A 20,394-nucleotide genomic window follows, 5' to 3' on the forward strand; every position below is an offset into this window, starting at 1 on the left:
AAGTATTGGCGAAGACCAAGGGCTGTTAGAAGCTTCAACTATCCCTAACTTCAACATCTCATTAAGCTCCTTATCAATTTGCTCCTGGACAACAGGGTTGACTCTGTAATAGCGTTGTTTAATGGGTTGACTATTCGTGACAATCGTGTGCTCTGCCACATTTGTACAACCAAGTTCGTTTCCCATAAGTACCATATTCCTATCAATAACTGACTGTAATCTGCTCTTTTCGAACGAACTAAGTAGCGTCTGTCCACTCATCTGGTCGATAGAGTTGACTAACACCGGTTCACTAGAAAAACACCACTCCTTCCTACGCAAGTCCGGAACTATACCCATAATACGCCAGAAGTCAGCTCCCAAAATTAACAGGTGCGGTAAGTCTGGAATCACCATAGCCTCAATCAATCTAAATCTACCCCTCAACTTAACAGGCAATTCCACCATTCCGACACTGCGACAACTAACACCATTTGCCACTGTGCAGCTATTTAGGCGATTGTTATCCATGGAGAGACCTAACTCTCTAATCATAGTTAATCCTTTACTACCCAACACCGTCCTACTTGCTCCAGAATCCAGCAATCCTAAAACAGATTTTCCAAGTATATCAACAGTCAGGTATGGTCTCTCGTCACCAACAGCATTTTCTAAAACAAAATCTAATAGTACTTGTATTTTGTCGATCGAGGTTTCATCATTTCCACTGCTTTTTCCTCGATCAGTCAAAGGCAGTGGAACTAGTTTTCCGAAGGTCGTAGTTTTGAACAATCAGGACATGTCTTAACGGTGTAGTCCTCCTTTTTGCACTTAAAACAACGCGTGGTCCTTGGTGCCGTGCAACCAATAGCTCGGTGTCCTGGTTTATTACATCTGTAGCAAACGATATCTTTCGGAGGTCTTGCGTTTTTCACTTCACCACGAACTACACTTGATGTAGTCGACTGATCCTGACAACTATCCACACTAACGCTGCTAGACGAGTCGACCGCTACATAAGCTAAATCTGGTTCTAAAACATTGTCAATTCGTCTGCTAGGTGGAACATAGCTTTCAACTGCTTCCTTCCTGGCTTGTAATTTTTTTCCATATTCACGAAGCTTTGCAATAGAATCAACTTCTAATAACGCCAATGTGTCTGGTAATATGGTGCAATATTTTTCATTAATATCTTCAATTTAGTCGGTTCATCAATAGGGCAAGTCAATCTCCTAAAATATCCAGCCATCACTGCTAGATAAACTCCAATCGATTCATCAGGTCCTTGAGTGCGTCTACGAATTTCATCAAACAATTTTTCGTTGCAATCATGAGACAAATATTCTTCTTTTAAGAGCTCCACAAATTCATCCCAATTAGCGATCTGGTTTCTATAAGCCAAATAGAATTGATATGCCCTGCCATCAAACAAATCTATGCCAGATTCCAGAAGAGTCTCTTTCGTGACATGTCTCGCCATTCTAAGTTCTTCTACTCTTTCGAGAAACGCGCTTATCGATGTGCCCTTCCGGTCACCAGAAAAGTCCAAATTCCATTTTGAGGGAGGTATGCACTGAATTTGAGAAGATGTAATTGGAACCCTTGAATCTATCGGGCTTGATGTATGTGCTGGTACACCCTCTATATGTAGATTTTCAGTTTGGTCAGCCAGCAAACTCAGATGGACTGGTACACTCATAGTCCTCTCCAATTCTTCGGCTCTTGACTGCAGACGACCCAATAAGTCAAATACTCTTGACAGTAATGCTGGTCTCTCTTCGGTACCTTCCGGTATATGCTCCAGTCTATTCAACACACAATGTAATTTAGATGTGAACTTGTTATAATCATTACTAGCTGTAGTGCCAGTAAAGGCAGAAATCATCGGATCGAGCTCATTGAGTTTTAAGTTCACAGCAGACACATCCTCCTCAGTATTAAAAGGATACGGAGGGTAGCTAATGCTGTCTCCACTCTTCTCCAACCTAAGTGCCGCAGTCAGTGCATGGCGCATCTCTTCCACCGTTCCAGTGGCACATCCTCTAATCTTCAACTCATAGGTGAGTTCATCTTGGCTCAATCGATACACGTTAATTTTACGAGGCATCTTTCACATTCACTTCACTTTCACAATAACACAAACTTCACTTCACCAAATATCTCCAAACGAATATTCTTCCAAGTCTTCAAAAATTGTCCAATATTCCACAAGTGTCAAAGAAGAAGAAGATCTTCAAAATCGCCACCACGTTGGGCGCCAAAAATGCCACCACCTCACAACGCAATACAAAATTCGTTGGAGGTGAGAGCACAGGTGTTGCGGGCTAGCTTTTATACAGTGGAGATGGGGTGGATTCCCAATTTTACTATTTTGTTATTAAAGGGGGCGCCAGACAAATTCATGCCCCAAACACCAATATAGTGTACCTAAATTCCCGAATTTGCCAAAAGAATCGGAATAATACTACACCTTTGACACTTTAATTGAACACATAATATATTGAACACTTTTTTAAAAATTACACTAAACTAACTACTAAAACTAACCAAACTGAACCAAACAACGACCCCTGATCACTGGGTAAATTACCTAAATATGGGTAGCAACAAAAAAAAATATATAAACGTATATAAAAAAAATGTAATTTATAAATCTCGAGACGCAATCGTAGAGCTCTGCGAATGGTAAGGTCGAGTACGCGTAGCGGAAAATAAACAATTGACTATCCGATCAAGAGCCGTGTACATAAGAAATTATAAAAGGAAATACTAATGAATAAAAAAAAACCAACCTAATGTAGATACCTGAATTCAACAAATAAAATATACAAATAAATTACCGCAACCTAAATTATCAAATTCTACAGATTAAAAAAAAAAAAGAAGATCAGCAAATTAAATGGTTACAAATCAAAATCATTAAAGTAACTCATCTGAAATCCAGTTATTGAGATTCAAACCCCAAAATAAAAACCACGTGGAAAAAAACCCTAAAACAAAACAAGCATTAATCCCACTATTAAAATTCACAAGTACCCATTAAACCCCCGAGGTGAGATGTAATGTAGCATAACTTACCCAAAATCGATGGGGTCTTCCAGCGTTCAGAGGATCACGTGTCTTCAGTACAACTTCGATAAAGAAACCCGTTTTCTGGCCTCAAACCAAACATTCATTCGTATCTAGAACAATTTACTCGTTGTCACACATAATCGATCACCCAATATGCAAATATCACTTACCAAATCGAAGAAATGACACCACAGCCGTATTTTATCCCAAAAATTGGACTAAACTAGTAATATATCCTTAAAATCAATTTTACTAACTCCAATAATTACTAGTTTATGGAAAAGTCTGATTTATAGATCCCAGATTAATGGATGGATCAGATAAATCCTTATTTTCAAATAATCAGACGTTTAAAAATTTCGGCGGTGACGTTCAAATCAACAATTTCGATTTTACAAGCTGCTAAGTGACCAACTACGTCACATTCTTCTTTTAAAAATAGAACTTTGATTTGACAGATTTAAAAGTCTGTCAAAACATAAAACGAACAAAAATACGATAACCAGAAGCGGTACCATATTGAATCCGAAAAGGAAGAATTGTCAACGCTATGTATTCAACTAGAATCAAACAAACGTCAGCTATAGAGTAAATGACCAATTTCAATGACAATAAAAAACATAAAATACCTACAAATCGAATTAATGAATTTACGCTATTTATATTTAATTAAATTGATGAAATTGTTTTATTACAACGAATGTTCTAGCTTATAAATACTTTAATCATGTACCTGAGATGATTTAAAGTTAATCAGTAATTTTGACTGTAACAATTTGAAATTTTATGTTTCAGGATCTCTCTTAGTCAGAAGCACTGCAACAGTGGACCTATGTTTTTATTTTCACGGTGCCAGTAGATGGGCCATAAATCGTTTAATTTTCAATATTTTTGTATGAAAATTATTTTACATTTATATACTTCTTTTTATAATAAATGCTCATGCAAATTTTCAAGATAATTAGCGCATTACTTTTTCTTTTAGAAATTCTCAAAAAAATATATGAATTTCGTATTTTTACACTAGGATAGTCCACTAAAGTGTTTTCATTGAAAATAAGCAAATCTACAGTCAGATCATGTTCCTGTTGTTTGTAAATTTAGGTTCAGATTTAAGGTTACAAAAAAGAATATGTAGTAACATAAAAATGCGATATGAGAAGACTAAAATGTAAGGAAACAAAAGAAACAGTCGCACGGATTCTTTCAGAGAAGCTAGGTAGTAAGGTTGGCGTGGTTTTAGTACTTTTTAAATAACTAAATGTCAATGTAGAGGTTAAAACATAATATTATTTGTTATTAGGTAATAAATTACCAGACGGTTACGACGCTAATTTGATCTGGCAACGGGCAATCCGAGTTCATTTACCGGCCATCCCAATATTTTTTTAATATATTTCGAATAGAAAAAAATCTAGTGTATATTCGATGGACACTAGATCATTTGGGAGATAATGCGACAAAGGCGACCATTTATAAAGCTTAACGTGTAATCGAGAAACATTGCATTCAACTTTATACATTTAATTTATAAATAACTTTGAAAAACTCCTGATACAAGAATAAAAAACCGCTAAACGCCGTAAAAATGAGTGGCGCATACAATATTCCAGCTACAAAAGATCTGATATGAATATTACGTGGCGCGAAAATGTACTTTCATTTTGATGCAAAACAAAATTCTAGTTTTATTTATTAAACGCGCCACAAAAGAGTTTCAAAATTCCAACTGTATCAAAGTTATTCTTTTGTGGCGCGTTTTACTTCAAATTGGGCAAATATTATGAAAAAATCTTTTAAAATAAAACTAGAATTTTGTTTTGCATCAAAATGAAAATACATTTTCGCGCCACGTAATATACATATCAGATCTTTTGTAGCTGGAATATTGTATGCGCCACTCATTTCTACGGCGTTTAGCGGTTTTTTATTCTTGTAAATTATTAACCTAATAAATCGAACACTGTCAAAACAAAATTTACAATTTGTCAATTGACAGTAGATAAATCAATCATCGACCATCGTTCTATGATTGTCTTTATTCAATGCATGGTGTTGTGTACAAATTAATCATTTCAGTTTCTCTGAGTTTGTTCAAAGATACAGTGGAAGAACTGTATGTATATGAATTTGCATAGAACGATTACTTTTAGAATCTTTACTATTTTCACCTATTAACGCGCACTTCAATTCACAATATACACTGTTTACACTGTTTTTGTTTCTCTCTGTTAAACTCTCAATTTAAAACAGTGGACAGTGTACAACAATATGTATAAGTAATTTAAAAGAGTGTTGTATGCAAACTAATTCGGGGGGCGGGGAGGGGGAATTCTGTCTTCAATAGATTCCTGATCCTGAGTCCTAAGTTTTAGGGAATTTGCTGAATTTATATTATGTAATCATTTTGGATTCATTTGCTATTTAATTGATTTTTTAATCTGAGCTATATTTGGTCATTTTGATACTTCTTTTTTCGAATGTTGAATATATTTCTGTCAATATTTTAATAAGTCAGTGTATATCTTTGGGGTTAGTGGGCTTGGAGAGATAGTACCTTTGTATCGGATTGACTGAACACTGGTCCTCACAAGCTCACAGGGCTAGATGAAGCGAATATAGCTCTTCCAAATAAAGCCTTAGGCTACGGCTCCACGGGCTGGAAATTGACGCTAGCAGTAGCCGCAAAACGAACTTAAGGTTCCGCAGAACGGAATAGGAATAGCCGAACTGTACCGACTACAGGACTTGTGCGTAGTCGGTTCAGTTCGGCTATTTCTATTCCGTTCCGTGGAACCTTAAGTTCGTTTTACGGCTACTGCTAGCATGAATTTCTCTCCCGTGGAGCCTTAGCCTTAGCCTCTCTCTAGTCAAGACCGTAATGTGTGGTGAAGAGCCACATCATACACGAGGTGTCCCTGTTAACGCAGAACATTACGGATCTAGACCGGAAGGTCGATAAATATTCCTGAAAATGGTAAGCAGCATTACATTATACGTGAACAAGAAGTAGAATTAGTGGACAAGTACATTTACTTGGGTCATGAAATTAGAATTGGCAGAGATAACCAAACGTGCGAAATAAAAAGAAGATTAACTCTTGTTTGGTCAGCCTACGGAGCTCTCAGAGACATATTTAGGAGCAGTATACCGATCGGTTTGAAAAGACAAGTGTTTGATCAATGTGTGCTGCCGGTAATGACATATAGAGCGGAGACACTGACTCTAACCAAGGCGGGTTGCTCAAAGGCGTATGGAAAGATCCATGTTGGGTGTAACTCTACGGGATAAAATAAGAAATGAAGATCTCAGACAAAGAACCGGTATCGCAGATGTTATAGAACGTATCAACAGGCTTAAATGGAACTGGGCAGGACACGTCGCCAGGCTGAAAGATTCAAGATGGACACGAAAACTGATGGAATGGAGATCAAGAGAAGATAAACGCAGTAGAGGAAGGCCGCCTACACGATGGACAGATGGTAGCAGGCGGATTAGTAAAAACTGGCAACAATCAGCACAAAACCATGAAGTTGAAGTGTGGAAACCATGAAGTTAAAGTATGTCCAGCAGTGGACGTGAATTGGTTGGATGATGATGATAATATCTTTGCAACAGAAGCTGACTAATTATTCAGTACAAACCTTGTTTCTTTAATATTAATACTTTTGCTGGTTCAATATAATGACTTATTGTGTGTAACTATTCAAAAATGGCAAAAAACTTTGGAAATATATTTAAGTCAACTTATTCACATATCTGGTGGTCTGATAAGTAACCCATTGCCGATTGGAGCGCCGCGAGCTCACAATAAACATTAGTTTTAGAAAGTTTTTTTTACTATCTGACAAATAAATAAAACGGCGAAGGAAACAAAAGAAAAGCTGGACAATATTATGGGACTAATGCTCCTTCAGACTGCACTGTCAAATTTTGATTTTGTGAAGTTCGTAATGGCCGTATCTCTACATTGGATGAACATTGGAGGAACTGGACGGCCCATCGATGCAACTACACCGGAAAACGTGATGAAAGTCCACGAAATGATTCTAGCTGATCGTAAACTGAAGGTGCTTGAATTAGCAGAGATCACAAGAATTAGTAAAGAGCGAATTAATCATATTTTGAACGAAGTTTTGAATGTGAAAAAATTATTCTACCAATGACCAAAAATCATTGACCGAAAACATAATCGTGTGACCACTTCTCAGCAGTTTTTGGGCCTTATGTAGCATAATCCGTTGGGCTTTTGCAGTCGATTGGTAACCGTTGCTGAAACCTGGATCCACTACTATACACCAGAAAATAGAATGAATGCATGGCAGCGGACTGAAGCCGGCAAAAGTGCTTCGAAGCGGCCAAGTCCATCAATGGGTCGAAAAAATCATGACCGCTGTATTTTGGGATTGTAAAGGCATTATTTTAATCGACTATCTTGAAAAAGGTAAAACTATCAATAGTCAATATTATTGTGCATTATTGGGCAAACTGAAGCAGGAACTCAGTGGAAAATGGTTCTATATGCAAAAGAAAAGTGTTGTTTCTCTAATACAATGCGCCAACTCCCAAGAGCGGTATGACAATGGCAACCATTCATGAGTTGGGCTTCGAATTGCTTTCTCAAGCGGATTATTCTCCTGATTTGACTCCCTCCGATTAATAAGTGTTCCCATATTTGAAGAGATAGCTCGTAAATAAAAAAATTCAGTACAACCGAAGAGATAATTGACTTGAATTAATTAAAAAGGTTAGTTAATGGAGACTATATCGAATGAAATAAAAGAATTTTCTGGAAAAGTATGTTTCTCATTTTCAAGGAGGTTACTTATCATCTAGTATGTTGATCCCCAAAAACCTTTTTACGAAATATGTTGTTTATTTGGTTTATTGCATTTATATCGCAGTCTTGAAAGCTTGTAGAGATGTTCCTGACCACCCTGTATGTCAGTTTTATATTGCGATATGTTAGTTTAAAAATAAAAATTAACCCCATGGCGTCTAAACAGATTTTAGATTATTTAGTAGTTTTACTGAGTATATAATATACAGGGTGTCCAGAAACTCTACCGACAAACGAAGACAGGAGATTCCTCAGATAATTTTAAGACAATTTAACCCAATTCGCCTAGTCCCAAAATGCTTCCTAAGGGAGCTAGAGCTCTTTGAAGATGGCGTCATGTAATTAGTTTTTCTTAAATACCTCCAGAACGCTTCCATTTAGAAAAACAAAAATTGGTATGCACATTTACTTTTCAGAGATGGATCGATTCCATCCATTGCGAATTTCTAGTACCGGTCATAGGCGTCCGTTTTGGGTAAGGCAACGGTTATTTTATCGCATAACTTTTTTGTCTTTAACTTTTATGCATTTTTGACAATGGATTATTAAATTGTGAGGTATTCTAGTACTAAAAGGTACTCTTGCTTTAAGTCGGTAGGACACACCGTTTTCTAGAAAAATCGATTTGAAAGTTTTTCGTTTCTGGAATTTGAAAAAAAAAAATTAGAAAATTAAAAAAAACGATGTATTTTACCAACTTAAAGCAAGAGTAACTTTTAGTACTCGAATACCTCATAATTTAATAATCTAGTGTCAAAAATGCTCAAAAATTAAAGACAAAAAAGTTATGTTTTAAAAGAACTGTTGACCTAACCAAAACGGATGCCTATGACCAGTACTAGAAATTCGCAATTAATGAAATCGATTTATCTCTGGAATATAAATAAATGTACCAGTTTTCGTCTCTCTAAACAGTTTTTTTTTTATTTTTTTTTTTTAATTCAAAAAGCGAAAAATTTTCATATCAATTTTTCTAGAAAACGGTGTGTCCTACCTACTTGAAGCAAGAGTACCTTTTTGTACTAGAATACCTCACAATTTAATAATCCAGTGTCAAAAATGCATGAAAGTTAAAGATAAAAAAGTTATGCGCTAAAATAACCGTTACCCTACCCAAAACGGACGCCTATGATCGGTACTAGAAATTCGCAATGGATGGAGTCGCTCCATCTCTGAAAAGTAAATGTGCATTCCAATTTTTGTTTTTCTAAATAGAATCGTTCTGGAGGTATTTAAGAAAAACTAATTACAAGACGCCACCTTCAAAGAGCTCTAGCTCCCTTAGGAAGCATTTTCGGACTAAGTGAATTGGGTTAAATTGTCTTAAAATTATCTGAAGAATCTCCTGTCTTCGTTTGTCGGTAGATTTTCTGGACACCCTGTATATAATATAGTAATATAGATATAATAAAATAGTTTTAAACTTATTTGTAGTAGACAACTTACATTCAATTTTTCCAATGGTCTTCCAAAATATAAAGTGACATAAGCAGTAAGAGCATCATTATACTTCTGTTTGGCTTCCTTTCGTTGACTATCCAAAACTGAGATTTTCAATTGCGACAATAGCGAATACAGATGATGATAATTTTCTAAAATAAAAAATATAATCAAAATATTTTTTGAAAGAGAAATGATAGTGCATTATATCCAGTGATGAGCGCGCTAATAATTGGCAAAATAACGCAAAAGATGGAAAACATAATACGTCATGAAATAAAAAGAGATGAAACTAGTAGAGGTGTAAAATTATCGATAGGAGCCTATAAATTTACATTACATAGTTTCCTGCCTTTAGACGTCAAATAAAAAGAGATGAAATTAGTAGGTGTAAAATTACCGATAGGAACCTAATAAATTTACATTACATTACATAGTTTCTCACCTTTATACGTATCGGAGGAGTATGAAATATACAATTCTCCTGTCACAGTGACAGTTGTCATACTCCTCCGATACGTCTAAAGTTGAGAAACTATGTAATGTAATGTAAATTTATTACGTTTCTATCGATAATTTTACACTTCTACTAATTGCATTCCTTTTTATTTCATGACGTATTATGTTTTCTATCTTTTCCGTTATTTTTCCGGTTATTAGCGCACTAATCACTGTATGTAGTGATGCATTATGTTAGATTAAGGTGACTTTTTTCAGTTTGGAGAAGGAAACAGAAAATATGGTTCCTAATCAATGAAAGTACAACTAAATATATGTATATGAGCATGAGCCGCAACAACCAAAACAAAGAGAGAACATCAACATCGATGACTTTAACTTTGAGCGCGTCAGAGAATTTAAGTATCTCGGAACAAGATATAATTATAACATAATAACTGAAGACAATAACGGATCACAAGAAATAAACACTAGGATATATGCCGGCAGCAGATGTCTTTATGCCCTCTAAAACCTTATAAAATCGAAACAACTAAAAAAACATACAAAGATATAAATATAAAACAATCATTCTTGCACATCACTCAGAAAACACATCAGAGAGAAAACACATCAGAAAACACTTGCACATCATCAATGGGGAGCAGAAGAGACAATGATGCTGATAATATACAGATCCCTTATTCGTTCCAGGTTAGATTGTGGTTGTTTTTTGTACATGGCTGCATCAGAATCTGATTTAAAGAAGTTGAATCCGATACACAACAGTGCTCTGAGGCTATGGTTGGGAGCATTCAGATCCAGTCCCTCAGATAGTTTACACGTTGAAGCTAATGAAGCTCCACTTTGGGCCAGACGCCAGCAGCTACTACTTAACTAAGCTGCTAGGATATCAGCCACTCCCAGTAATTTAGTATATTCTTTGATAGCTAACCCCCAAGAAAATATTGGTCTTACTTCGGGCAAACTACCCACGATTCGACAGCTACTCTCACCGCTTTTACAAAATATAGACTTGACAGCTACTTCCCCCAATAAGATCTCCTCCGTTCCTCCTTGGAATAAAACTATTCCCAAAATAAATACCACCTTAAGTCAATATCCCAAACATGAAACTCATCCGTTAACTCTCCAACACATGTTCCTAAATATTGTTAGCCAATTACACTCTGACCTAATAATCTACACTGATGGCTCCAAGAATAATGACAGAGTTAGTTGTGCAGTCACAACGTCAACAGAAATCATCAAAACATCGACCCTCCCATCATTTTGCAGCATTCATACAGCTGAATTAGTAGGAATACTTCACGCAATAAACTCTTTATCACATAATTACGCATCTCCAGCAATTTGCACTGACTCCTTAGCATCTATCAATTCCATAAAAAATATTTTCACAAGGCATCCAATTGTTAAAGCCATCCATGACTCAATTAACTCACTGACCTCTCAAGGAGTCATTCCGACAATCATCTGGGTACCCTCCCATGTAGGTATTCAGGGAAATGAAAGAGCAGACGCCGCAGCCACATCAGCACTATCATCAACCAGTGATCCTGAATGTATCCAAATAGACAAATATTTAAAATGTCATTTTAAACATTTAACAGGCAACTGCTGGCAAACCCATTGGAATAGGCTGCCTTCGAAACTGAAAGAAATTCAACCGAATATTGGTACATTTACACCGCCGAATATCTGCAGAAAATCAACCGTAGTACTTAGAAAACTGAGAATTGGGCATACCAGACTAACCCACGGATAATTAATGGCTTCTGAAGACCCTCCTATGTGCCAATATTGCCAATGTCAGCTGTCAGTGAAACATATCCTATTCGATTGTCCAAAATATCAACATGAACGACGATTTCAGTAGCCTGAATGAAGCACTAAACTCGCCAACTGATATTCTCCACACCATAAGCTACCTACGAAATATAAATATTTTCAATAATATATAAATGTTCATGTAATGTAAATCACTCGAATCTATGTATTTATTGTATGTATGTATGTATTGTTCACTAATGTATAATTGTACCTGTGTCAATGATCATTGTAATCGAGACACGTTAATTCAATAAAAAAAAACAATCATTCGACCCGTAGTGATATATGGTAGCGGTAGTTGGGAAAGAAAAATCCTAAGGAAGATATTTGGGCCTGTGCTTGATGAAGCAACAGAACAATTTAGGATAAGAACTAACAAAGAGCTCGAAGAACTATACTCAGACGCCATCATAAAAGAAATAAAGTCCAGTAGACTCCAATGGGCAGGATATCCCAGAAGACATTCTGATCAAAGAACAGTAAGGCTGATTTGGAAAGAGATCCCAAGTGGAAGCAGACCACGTGGACGCCCTCGACTACGGTGGCGAGATAATATAGCAGGGGTGGCCAAACTGTTGCTCGCGCGAGCCACATGTGGCTCTTTGAAGGATTATTTGTGGCTCTCAATAAATATCTGAATTACTTTTAACTTTTTTTGTTTCAAAATGTCTTAAATAAGTAGTAATAGGGGAGTGCAATTAGAACGAAAATATGCATTGTTTCGGAAAAATTCAAACAAGCTTATATTTTTCTAAAACTTTTTTTGTTAGTTTATATACATGTTAAAGTAAAAAGTTCTACTCGCAGATTTGGGCGCTAATTGTTTATTAATTGTTTAAACAAGAACAATTGTTTTGTATAAATAATTTTAAAAATATCATTGAATTCATCATTTTACTTTGATCAAATATGTTTCTATTTTGTTGTTGATTATGCTGAATCCGAATATGGCATTACAAATTAAAAATTCTTATACTGAAGCTCTTATACAGTATGTCTGCGTAGCTAGGAACCACACACAAAACTTTTTTATTATCAATTTTACCAAAAAAAGTTATTCTTCATAAAATGCTCTGGATAGTCAAAAATTTAAAACTCAACCGTCACCTATCAAATTTTATCAATTTTATACGAGTTATGTCAAAAATATAAATTTCGGTAAAGAGTAAAGTACCTTCATATTCCAGAATATCAAAAAATGCTATTATGAAAAGTTGTTTGAAATTAAAAACTATGTTTTAATATACAATTACATTATTCTAATCAAATTTTTTTTTCAATTTTTTCTCAAATTACGGATACCCATCGTCATTTTATTACAATTATGATAACTATTTTATTATCAATTTTACGAAAAAAGTTATTCTTCCTAAAATGCTCTACCTGGTCTAAAATTTAAGATACAACTAACAGATATCAAACTTTTGCAATTTTATACGAGGTATGTAAAAATATGAATTTTACTTAAGAGTTAAGTGCCTTTATTATTCACAATATTTCAATTAGAAGGATGTAATTTAACTGAAACATATTTTTTATTTCCAAACAACTTTTCTTAATAACAATTTTCGATATTGTGAAATAGAAAGGTACTTTACTCTTGAGTTAAATTCATATTTTTTGACATACCTCCTATAAAATTAACAAAATTTGACATTTGATGGTTGCATCTTAGATTATATACGATGCAGAGTATTTTATAAAGAATAAATTATTTTCGTAAAACTGATAATAAAAAGTTATCAATAGGTCTCAAGTTACGCAGACATACTGTATAAGAGCTAAATTTTTTTTATTGAACATTTATTATTGTTGAAGCTTAATATTAAATGTATTTTAGGTAAATTTTATAGAAAAAAGTTTTGATCACTTTGTATAAACATTTTTTAACTAGTAATTTTCGGTTTTTGTATAACATTTTTGTTATCTTTCTTAATTTTCTCAAAAAGAAATAGTTTATGTCATTTCTAAAGTAAAATAATTTAGTGCATTTTAAAGACTACATCATAAGCTTTAAAAAGCACCTATAGAACTGTAATAAATCTGTTCAAACTTGAGTAGTACCGTCTTAAAGTGGAGGTAATTCTGTAAAACTACGAAGTTTTCAAAAATTACATTTTTTGAAACGTCGTATCATTTGAATTAAATTTTTGAGATTTTTTTGAGAGAAACATCGTTTAGTAAGATGGCTGAAAGGTAAGCTGTGCAAAATTGAGAGTTTTATAAGAAAAATTGTATTAGTTACACATTTTTAAATCATTTTTAAACCAAATTCATGGAAGTCTCACTTTCCGTCCACACCGTACTTATGCCCATACAATTTATTTCTTTTTATTAGAACCGTAAGATAGCTAAATTATTCTTCTTTCATGATCAATTTGTAAAATTTCATTTGATCCATTAGTTAAAGAATTACATTAAAATAACTGAACCTTGCACTTCGCCGTACGCTAGTTTACAGTGCGCCAATGTTTGTGAGAAGGGTGACTTTAGAGTTATAAGTAAAAAATTATAGAAGGTACAGATTTAATTTTAGAAAAATCTTTATAAAAAGTTTTTTTTTGAAATATTTTCTGAATTTTTCAACGGTCAAGTCAGTTTTTTTTTGCAATTTATATTTTTGGAGTTATTTAAAAAAAACATCTAATTTCGCAGTTCATTTGTTTAATAAAAAATGAAGCACCCACTTCTCGAGTAGAACTTTTTGATATGTTGTTTATTCAACATTTCTTAATGAAATTACAAAAAGTTCTATCTTGTTTGATTTTTTCGGAAGTGAAAATCTATATGCACTCCCCTATAAGTAATTATTACTGACAACAAAAAATATAAAAGACTAAGTGTAAGACAAGGAGACCCCTTATCACCGTTGCTTTTAAATTTGGCGTTAGAATATGTAATAAGTAATATATCATCTGAGATGACAGAGGGATTTGCGAATCGACGATCAAAACTATTGTTGGCCTTTGCTGGTGATCTAGGTGCAGTTGCTTATTCTACAAGAGACGTGAGAGAGGTGTTTTCACAACTCGAGGAAGAAAGAGATAGTCTGGGCCTTCGAATGAATGAAGAGAAGACGAAATACATGCTAATAACCAAAAATCCAAAACCAAGAGTTACGCAGAACATAACTATTAATGACTACAACTTGGAAGTAGTAAAAGAGTTTAAATATCTGGGGGCGGTAATCATAACTACATGTAAAAAGAGGTCTCGGCAAGAATAGCTGCGGTGAATAGAGCATCCTACTCCCTATGATCATTGTTAAGATCCAAGTTGCTAAAAAGACATTCTAAATTAACACTGTACATGCCAATTATTCGCCCAATGGTTACATATGGAAATGAAACATGTGACTCCACATCAGCGGAAAATAAATATGCTGCTGGTTTTAAAAGAAAAGTTCTCAGAATGATATTTGGCCCTCAAAGAGATGAATTGACAAGAGAATGGAGAAGGGCCGCAAAGCTGAATTGGTGACTCTATGGTACTAAAAAAATCGTAACACATATTTATAAAAGCTAAGATATAATAGGCAGGTCAAGTGGTAAGATCAGAGGAAGACAAAGTGTTACAGACAGTGTTTTTTGAGAGACGGTAGAAGATCAGTAGGCCGTACCAGAAAAAGATGGAAGGATGATGAAGAATCTAAATATACTGAAATAGTAACGGCAGCTTGTAGAATTATTTCCATATTTGAAACAACGATTTGAACAATTTTATTTCAATTTAAAATTCGTGAAATCCAAACACTCAGAGAAAATATTGAATGGGTTGCATATGTGAGTTCATTTTAAATGAAGTAAAGAAACACAGACTTACTCACAATCATTTAATAATACTTCGACGACCGGTTTCGATCTCTACAATATTCAGATCATCTTCAGGTCGGCGTTACAAGTAGTTAAATGCTACAATTAAAGAAAGCCAGAGTTAGAACATTGTCTGGTTGTATCAAAATGCAAAATTTGGGCTTTCTATTTGCATTTTGATACAACCAGACAATGTTCTAACTCTGGCTTTCTTTAATTGTAGCATTTAATCACTTGTAACGCCGACCTGAATATTGTAGAGATCGAAACCGGTCGTCGAAGTATTATTAAATGATTGTGAGTAATCTAATAATAAAACACTGAAAACGTTTGTTTTCTATACTTCCACAGAATTTATTATAACTAAGTGACTACAGCTGTTTCGGCAGAGTGCCTTTCTCAAGTGATATAGTTTACAATGTGTTTGCCTTTTTAAGTCTTCAACTGAAGAGGTTGATGAGTGGGGAGCTGTTTGTCTCGAGTTGGTCATTCAGAATTATACCTGTATTTTTCAGTTTATTAATTTCCATAGATTCTAAAAAAGATAGCTTAATGCCTTTATTTTGAATATGCAGAATTTGAAACTCTTCATTGAAAGAATGATTATGATCTAGAAGGTGAAGTGCGTATGTAGAAGTGTCTGTTTTCTATTGTTGAATGCCCTTTTGTGTTCTGCTATCCGTTTGTCAAAAGTTCTGCCAGTTTGACCGATGTACGTTTTCGGACAGTCACCACACGTTAGTATGTACACACCACTCTGTAGTTGCTTTCTCTTTCGGCTTTTATTGTTCTTAATATATTTGCTTAAGTTGTTGTTAGTTCTGAAAGCTGGTGTTATTCCTTTCTTTTTTATGTATCTGGCTATTTTTGTTGTTATCTTGCCAGTATATGTGAGAGAGCAGAAGGTACTGGGTTCTTTCTGTGGTGGTGGATACACTAATTTGTGGTGGACCACAGAAAGAACCCAGTACCTTCTGCTCTCTCACATATACTGGCAAGATAACAACAAAAATAGCCAGATACATAAAAAAGAAAGGAATAACACCAGCTTTCAGAACTAACAACAACTTAAGCAAATATATTAAGAACAATAAAAGCAGAAAGAGAAAGCAACTACAGAGTGGTGTGTACAAACTAACGTGTGGTGACTGTCCGAAAACGTACATCGGTCAAACTGGCAGAACTTTTGACAAACGGATAGCAGAACACAAAAGGGCATTCAACAATAGAAAAACAGACACTTCTACATACGCACTTCACCTTCTAGATCATAATCACTCTTTCAATGAAGAGTTTCAAATTCTGCATATTTTTTAGAATCTATGGAAATTAATAAACTGAAAAATACAGGTATAATTCTGAATGACCAACTCGAGACAAACAGCTCCCCACTCATCAACCTCTTCAGTTGAAGACTTAAAAAGGCAAACACATTTAAACTATATCACTTGAGAAAGGCACTCTGCCGAAACAGCTGTAGTCACTTAGTTATAATAAATTCTGTGGAAGTATAGAAAACAAACGTTTTCAGTGTTTTATTATTAGATAAAATGAACTTCCATCAAGTAACGGTCGAATCCATCAATTATTGTGAGTAAGTCTGTATTTCTTTACTTCAACTGAGAGAAAAATTTTATACCTTTTTAAAACTTTCTAAATTTAAATAATTGTTTAATTGCGGCTCGCGAAAAATTTCAAATTTTAAAAAATGGCTCGGATTATCATGGAGCTTGGCCACCCCTGTAATATAGCATGAGACCTTAAAGCTATGGGCGTGGAGAATTGGATGGAGATTGCTCAAGACAGATAGAAATGGAAACATGTTGTCGAGTCTGCTAAAACCCACGAAGGGTTGTAACACCACGGAGTAAATAAGTAAGTAATCTAACTATTGTTTTAGGTCCAACTTTCGCTATATTTACTATTTGAAATCCGTGTACAGGGTGATTGATTAGTGTGATAAAGCTCAGTAGGTGCGCTATAGTAATAGATAGCAATAAAAGTTAACAAAAATTGTAGCCAACTTTAAGCTTCACATTAACAAGTTCAACTCACTGTATAAATAAAAATAAGCACAACAGCAATGGATTATTGATGCCATATTTTCAACGAAAACTTTTCGTTTATAAATTCGCAAAGTCTGTTCGTGCGTCTCCGCTCCTGCAATATTTAGTGGCCATCTAGCGATGGATTCCCATGTAGTTTTGTCTTCTGAATCCAAATCTGAACACGGCATTTCGGTATCTCTAACCAGCTTCGAGATATTAGACCTCAAAGTCGTCATTGTGACGTCACAATTCTTCTTCAAATATGTATTTTCTTCCGACACAGCTAAACGTCAACTCAACTTGTTTTCGCAACTAAACATCAACATAAAACTAAAACGTCAAATAAATAAATTTTATTTATTTATTTTAACGTAATGTTACGTTACAGTTCACTATTTTCAACGAAACCTTTGTATTTATGTATTTTTTCAATAAAATAGTTTAAATATTAATTTTCTAGCAAATATTTATATAAATAAATATAAATATGGTATATCCGCTTAACCAACATCACATTCGGCTGGCTTCGGCTATAAACGCCTGTAGTCGTAATCATCACGGCCTGCCCGAGACGCTTGTTTTATTTGAGCTGTCTACTCTACTCAATGATATATCCGCTGTGAGCTCGTACGTAGAGGGGATATTTATAAATTCGTGAGCGCCAATAGTGACAAGTCTGTAAACGTTTACCGGAAATTTGACATAAATGCCAAAGTGATTAATTTTAAATTACAATTAAAAACATTAATTATAAAAAATATTAGTTGATCAAAGCTGTGGTATATATTTTTACCTTAAATATACTTACGTTTTAAATACTGAATTTGCGTTTTTTAATGTTCTGTAATATGTAATTATAAATTAATCTTGGCGCCATCTACATGACAATTGTGAAAGTATCCGAAGTAAGAAATTAATATTTCATCAATAGAACGTCAAAATGATTAGCAAAATCTTAAAAAAATCTATTACATTTTAATTACTTTTTAGCGTTGTAAATATTAAGCGATAACAATTAAATAATAAATTTAAAAATTACCGGTGAAAGTTGAATTAGTAACCGCTGGGAGCGACACCAGCGAAGCTCAGAGCGTATAATATTATGTACAGTCGGAAAAATGAAAGAATACCCATGAACGATCACATCAATCACTTATTTTTTGTATTTGCTGTCTTTTTCTATAACAAACGTTTGTTATTTATGATCGTTCATGGGTATTCTTTCATTTTTCCGACTGTAGTATATTATATTTATCTATTATTTTATACAGCGTGTCTACTTAAGTTGGACACATATGGGAAACTTTTTTTATTGAAGTTATACTTCTTTAGGCGCGATATGAGGGCGATTATTTATTATTAATCTGCGCGCATGCGCACACCGACAGTATGGTATTAGTCGTTATACGGGCTCTGATTGGGTGTTGAAATGATGTGTCAATAATAATTGTTCAATATGGAGGTAAACAAATGTTGTATAATATATTAGTTTTATTGTTGTGAGGACAGAAACAAAAAAAGTTTATAATTGTAGTAACTTTTTAAATAGTTTTTAAAAGCAACAGGTACGTAATAATTGTAAATGTTTCAGTGTCCTAATAAAAAATTTCATAGGTACCTACCTATTTGAACCTACCAAAATACATAGTATGTAATACTTTTATTTACATTTGATTACCATCAAAATTTCTATCAATATTCACCTAATATACTGTTTTCTTACTCTATGTTTTGTTGTATTTTTTCAATTCTAAATCATTTCAATTCAAAATCAAAATAATTTGATTTAATTCAGAATTCTCAAAAGTTTAATCCGTTTAGCTACTTGAACTTCGCACATGAAGACGTATAGTCTTCGTGGATAAGCGTTCAAGGTGAATGAATCTCAACACCAACCGCGCTAATAAGCGGGTTCGAATCCCAATAGAAACTTTTATTTTTTTATTTTTTTTTATACATTTTATGATTGTAAGTGTATTTATTATATAATTTTATTTTCAGAAAATACGTAGTTAAAAATTTTTCCGAAAATCATTGTTCAGAAATCATTTGTGGCATTTTTCAATGTGTTTATGTGTGTTTTATTCTTTTATTATTTTAATTTTTGGCACTGTTTTAATAAAAAAGTTTGAGGAGTAGTAAGTATAAATTAGTTTACTATTTAAATAAAATATAAATAAAAGTAGGTATATTAATTTCGTTTAAATCATATAATAGAAGTATAACTTCTTACGTGCGTACAAAGTACACACACATTCTTTTTTTAATTTTACGAAAAATGTTATTCTTCATAAAAAGTTCTGTATGGTCTAAAACCGAATATTCAACCATCAGATATCAAATATTATCTATATTATACGAGTTATGTCAAAAAATATGAAGTTCGATCAATATTAAAATATCTTTATTTTTCACAATATTGAAGATTGTTATTATAAAAAGTTGTTTGGAGTTAAAAACTATGTTCTAATATACTCAGTGACATTAGAAGTGTTACACACAGAAGGAGTCATTTCTGGAATTTCATTTTTTGGCAACATGGTACAGTTTCATCAAGAATGAAACCATAACATTGGCAAAACTTTTTGTTGACATATAATCAAAAAAAAACTAATGTGTTTGACGACTCCCTAGCAGAATACACTCCTGTACACGTCTTGGCATTGACAAAATGAGATGATCGATATCTGCTTGTGGCACCTCGTTCCAAGCAACTTGAATTTCATGGATTAACTGTGCCAGTGTCTGTGGAGGATGGTGCAAAGTGGAGTCTACTCCCCATCATATCCCACACATGTTCGATAAGATTTAAACCAAGTGAACGGGGTAGTCACGGCAAAAAATTATCGCCAGCTTCTTACAGAAAGTCCATAGTTCGACGAGCAATATGGGGACGCGCGTTGTCTTCCTG

The 20,394-nt window shown here is 34.1% G+C and overlaps 1 protein-coding gene across 1 annotated transcript in view; it reads right to left on the bottom strand.

Annotated features, from left to right (window-relative positions):
• Positions 1 to 20,394, bottom strand: part of LOC114337766 (exocyst complex component 1) — a 103,251-nt gene that overhangs the window by 11,172 nt on the left and 71,685 nt on the right. The window contains exon 8 of the mRNA XM_028288300.2: positions 9,338 to 9,483. Coding sequence (XP_028144101.2) covers positions 9,338 to 9,483 — 146 coding nt within the window. The remainder of the gene's footprint in view (positions 1 to 9,337; positions 9,484 to 20,394) is intronic.

Source organism: Diabrotica virgifera, chromosome 1 (assembly GCF_917563875.1).
Source record: "Diabrotica virgifera virgifera chromosome 1, PGI_DIABVI_V3a".
Classification (NCBI taxonomy): domain Eukaryota; kingdom Metazoa; phylum Arthropoda; class Insecta; order Coleoptera; family Chrysomelidae; genus Diabrotica; species Diabrotica virgifera.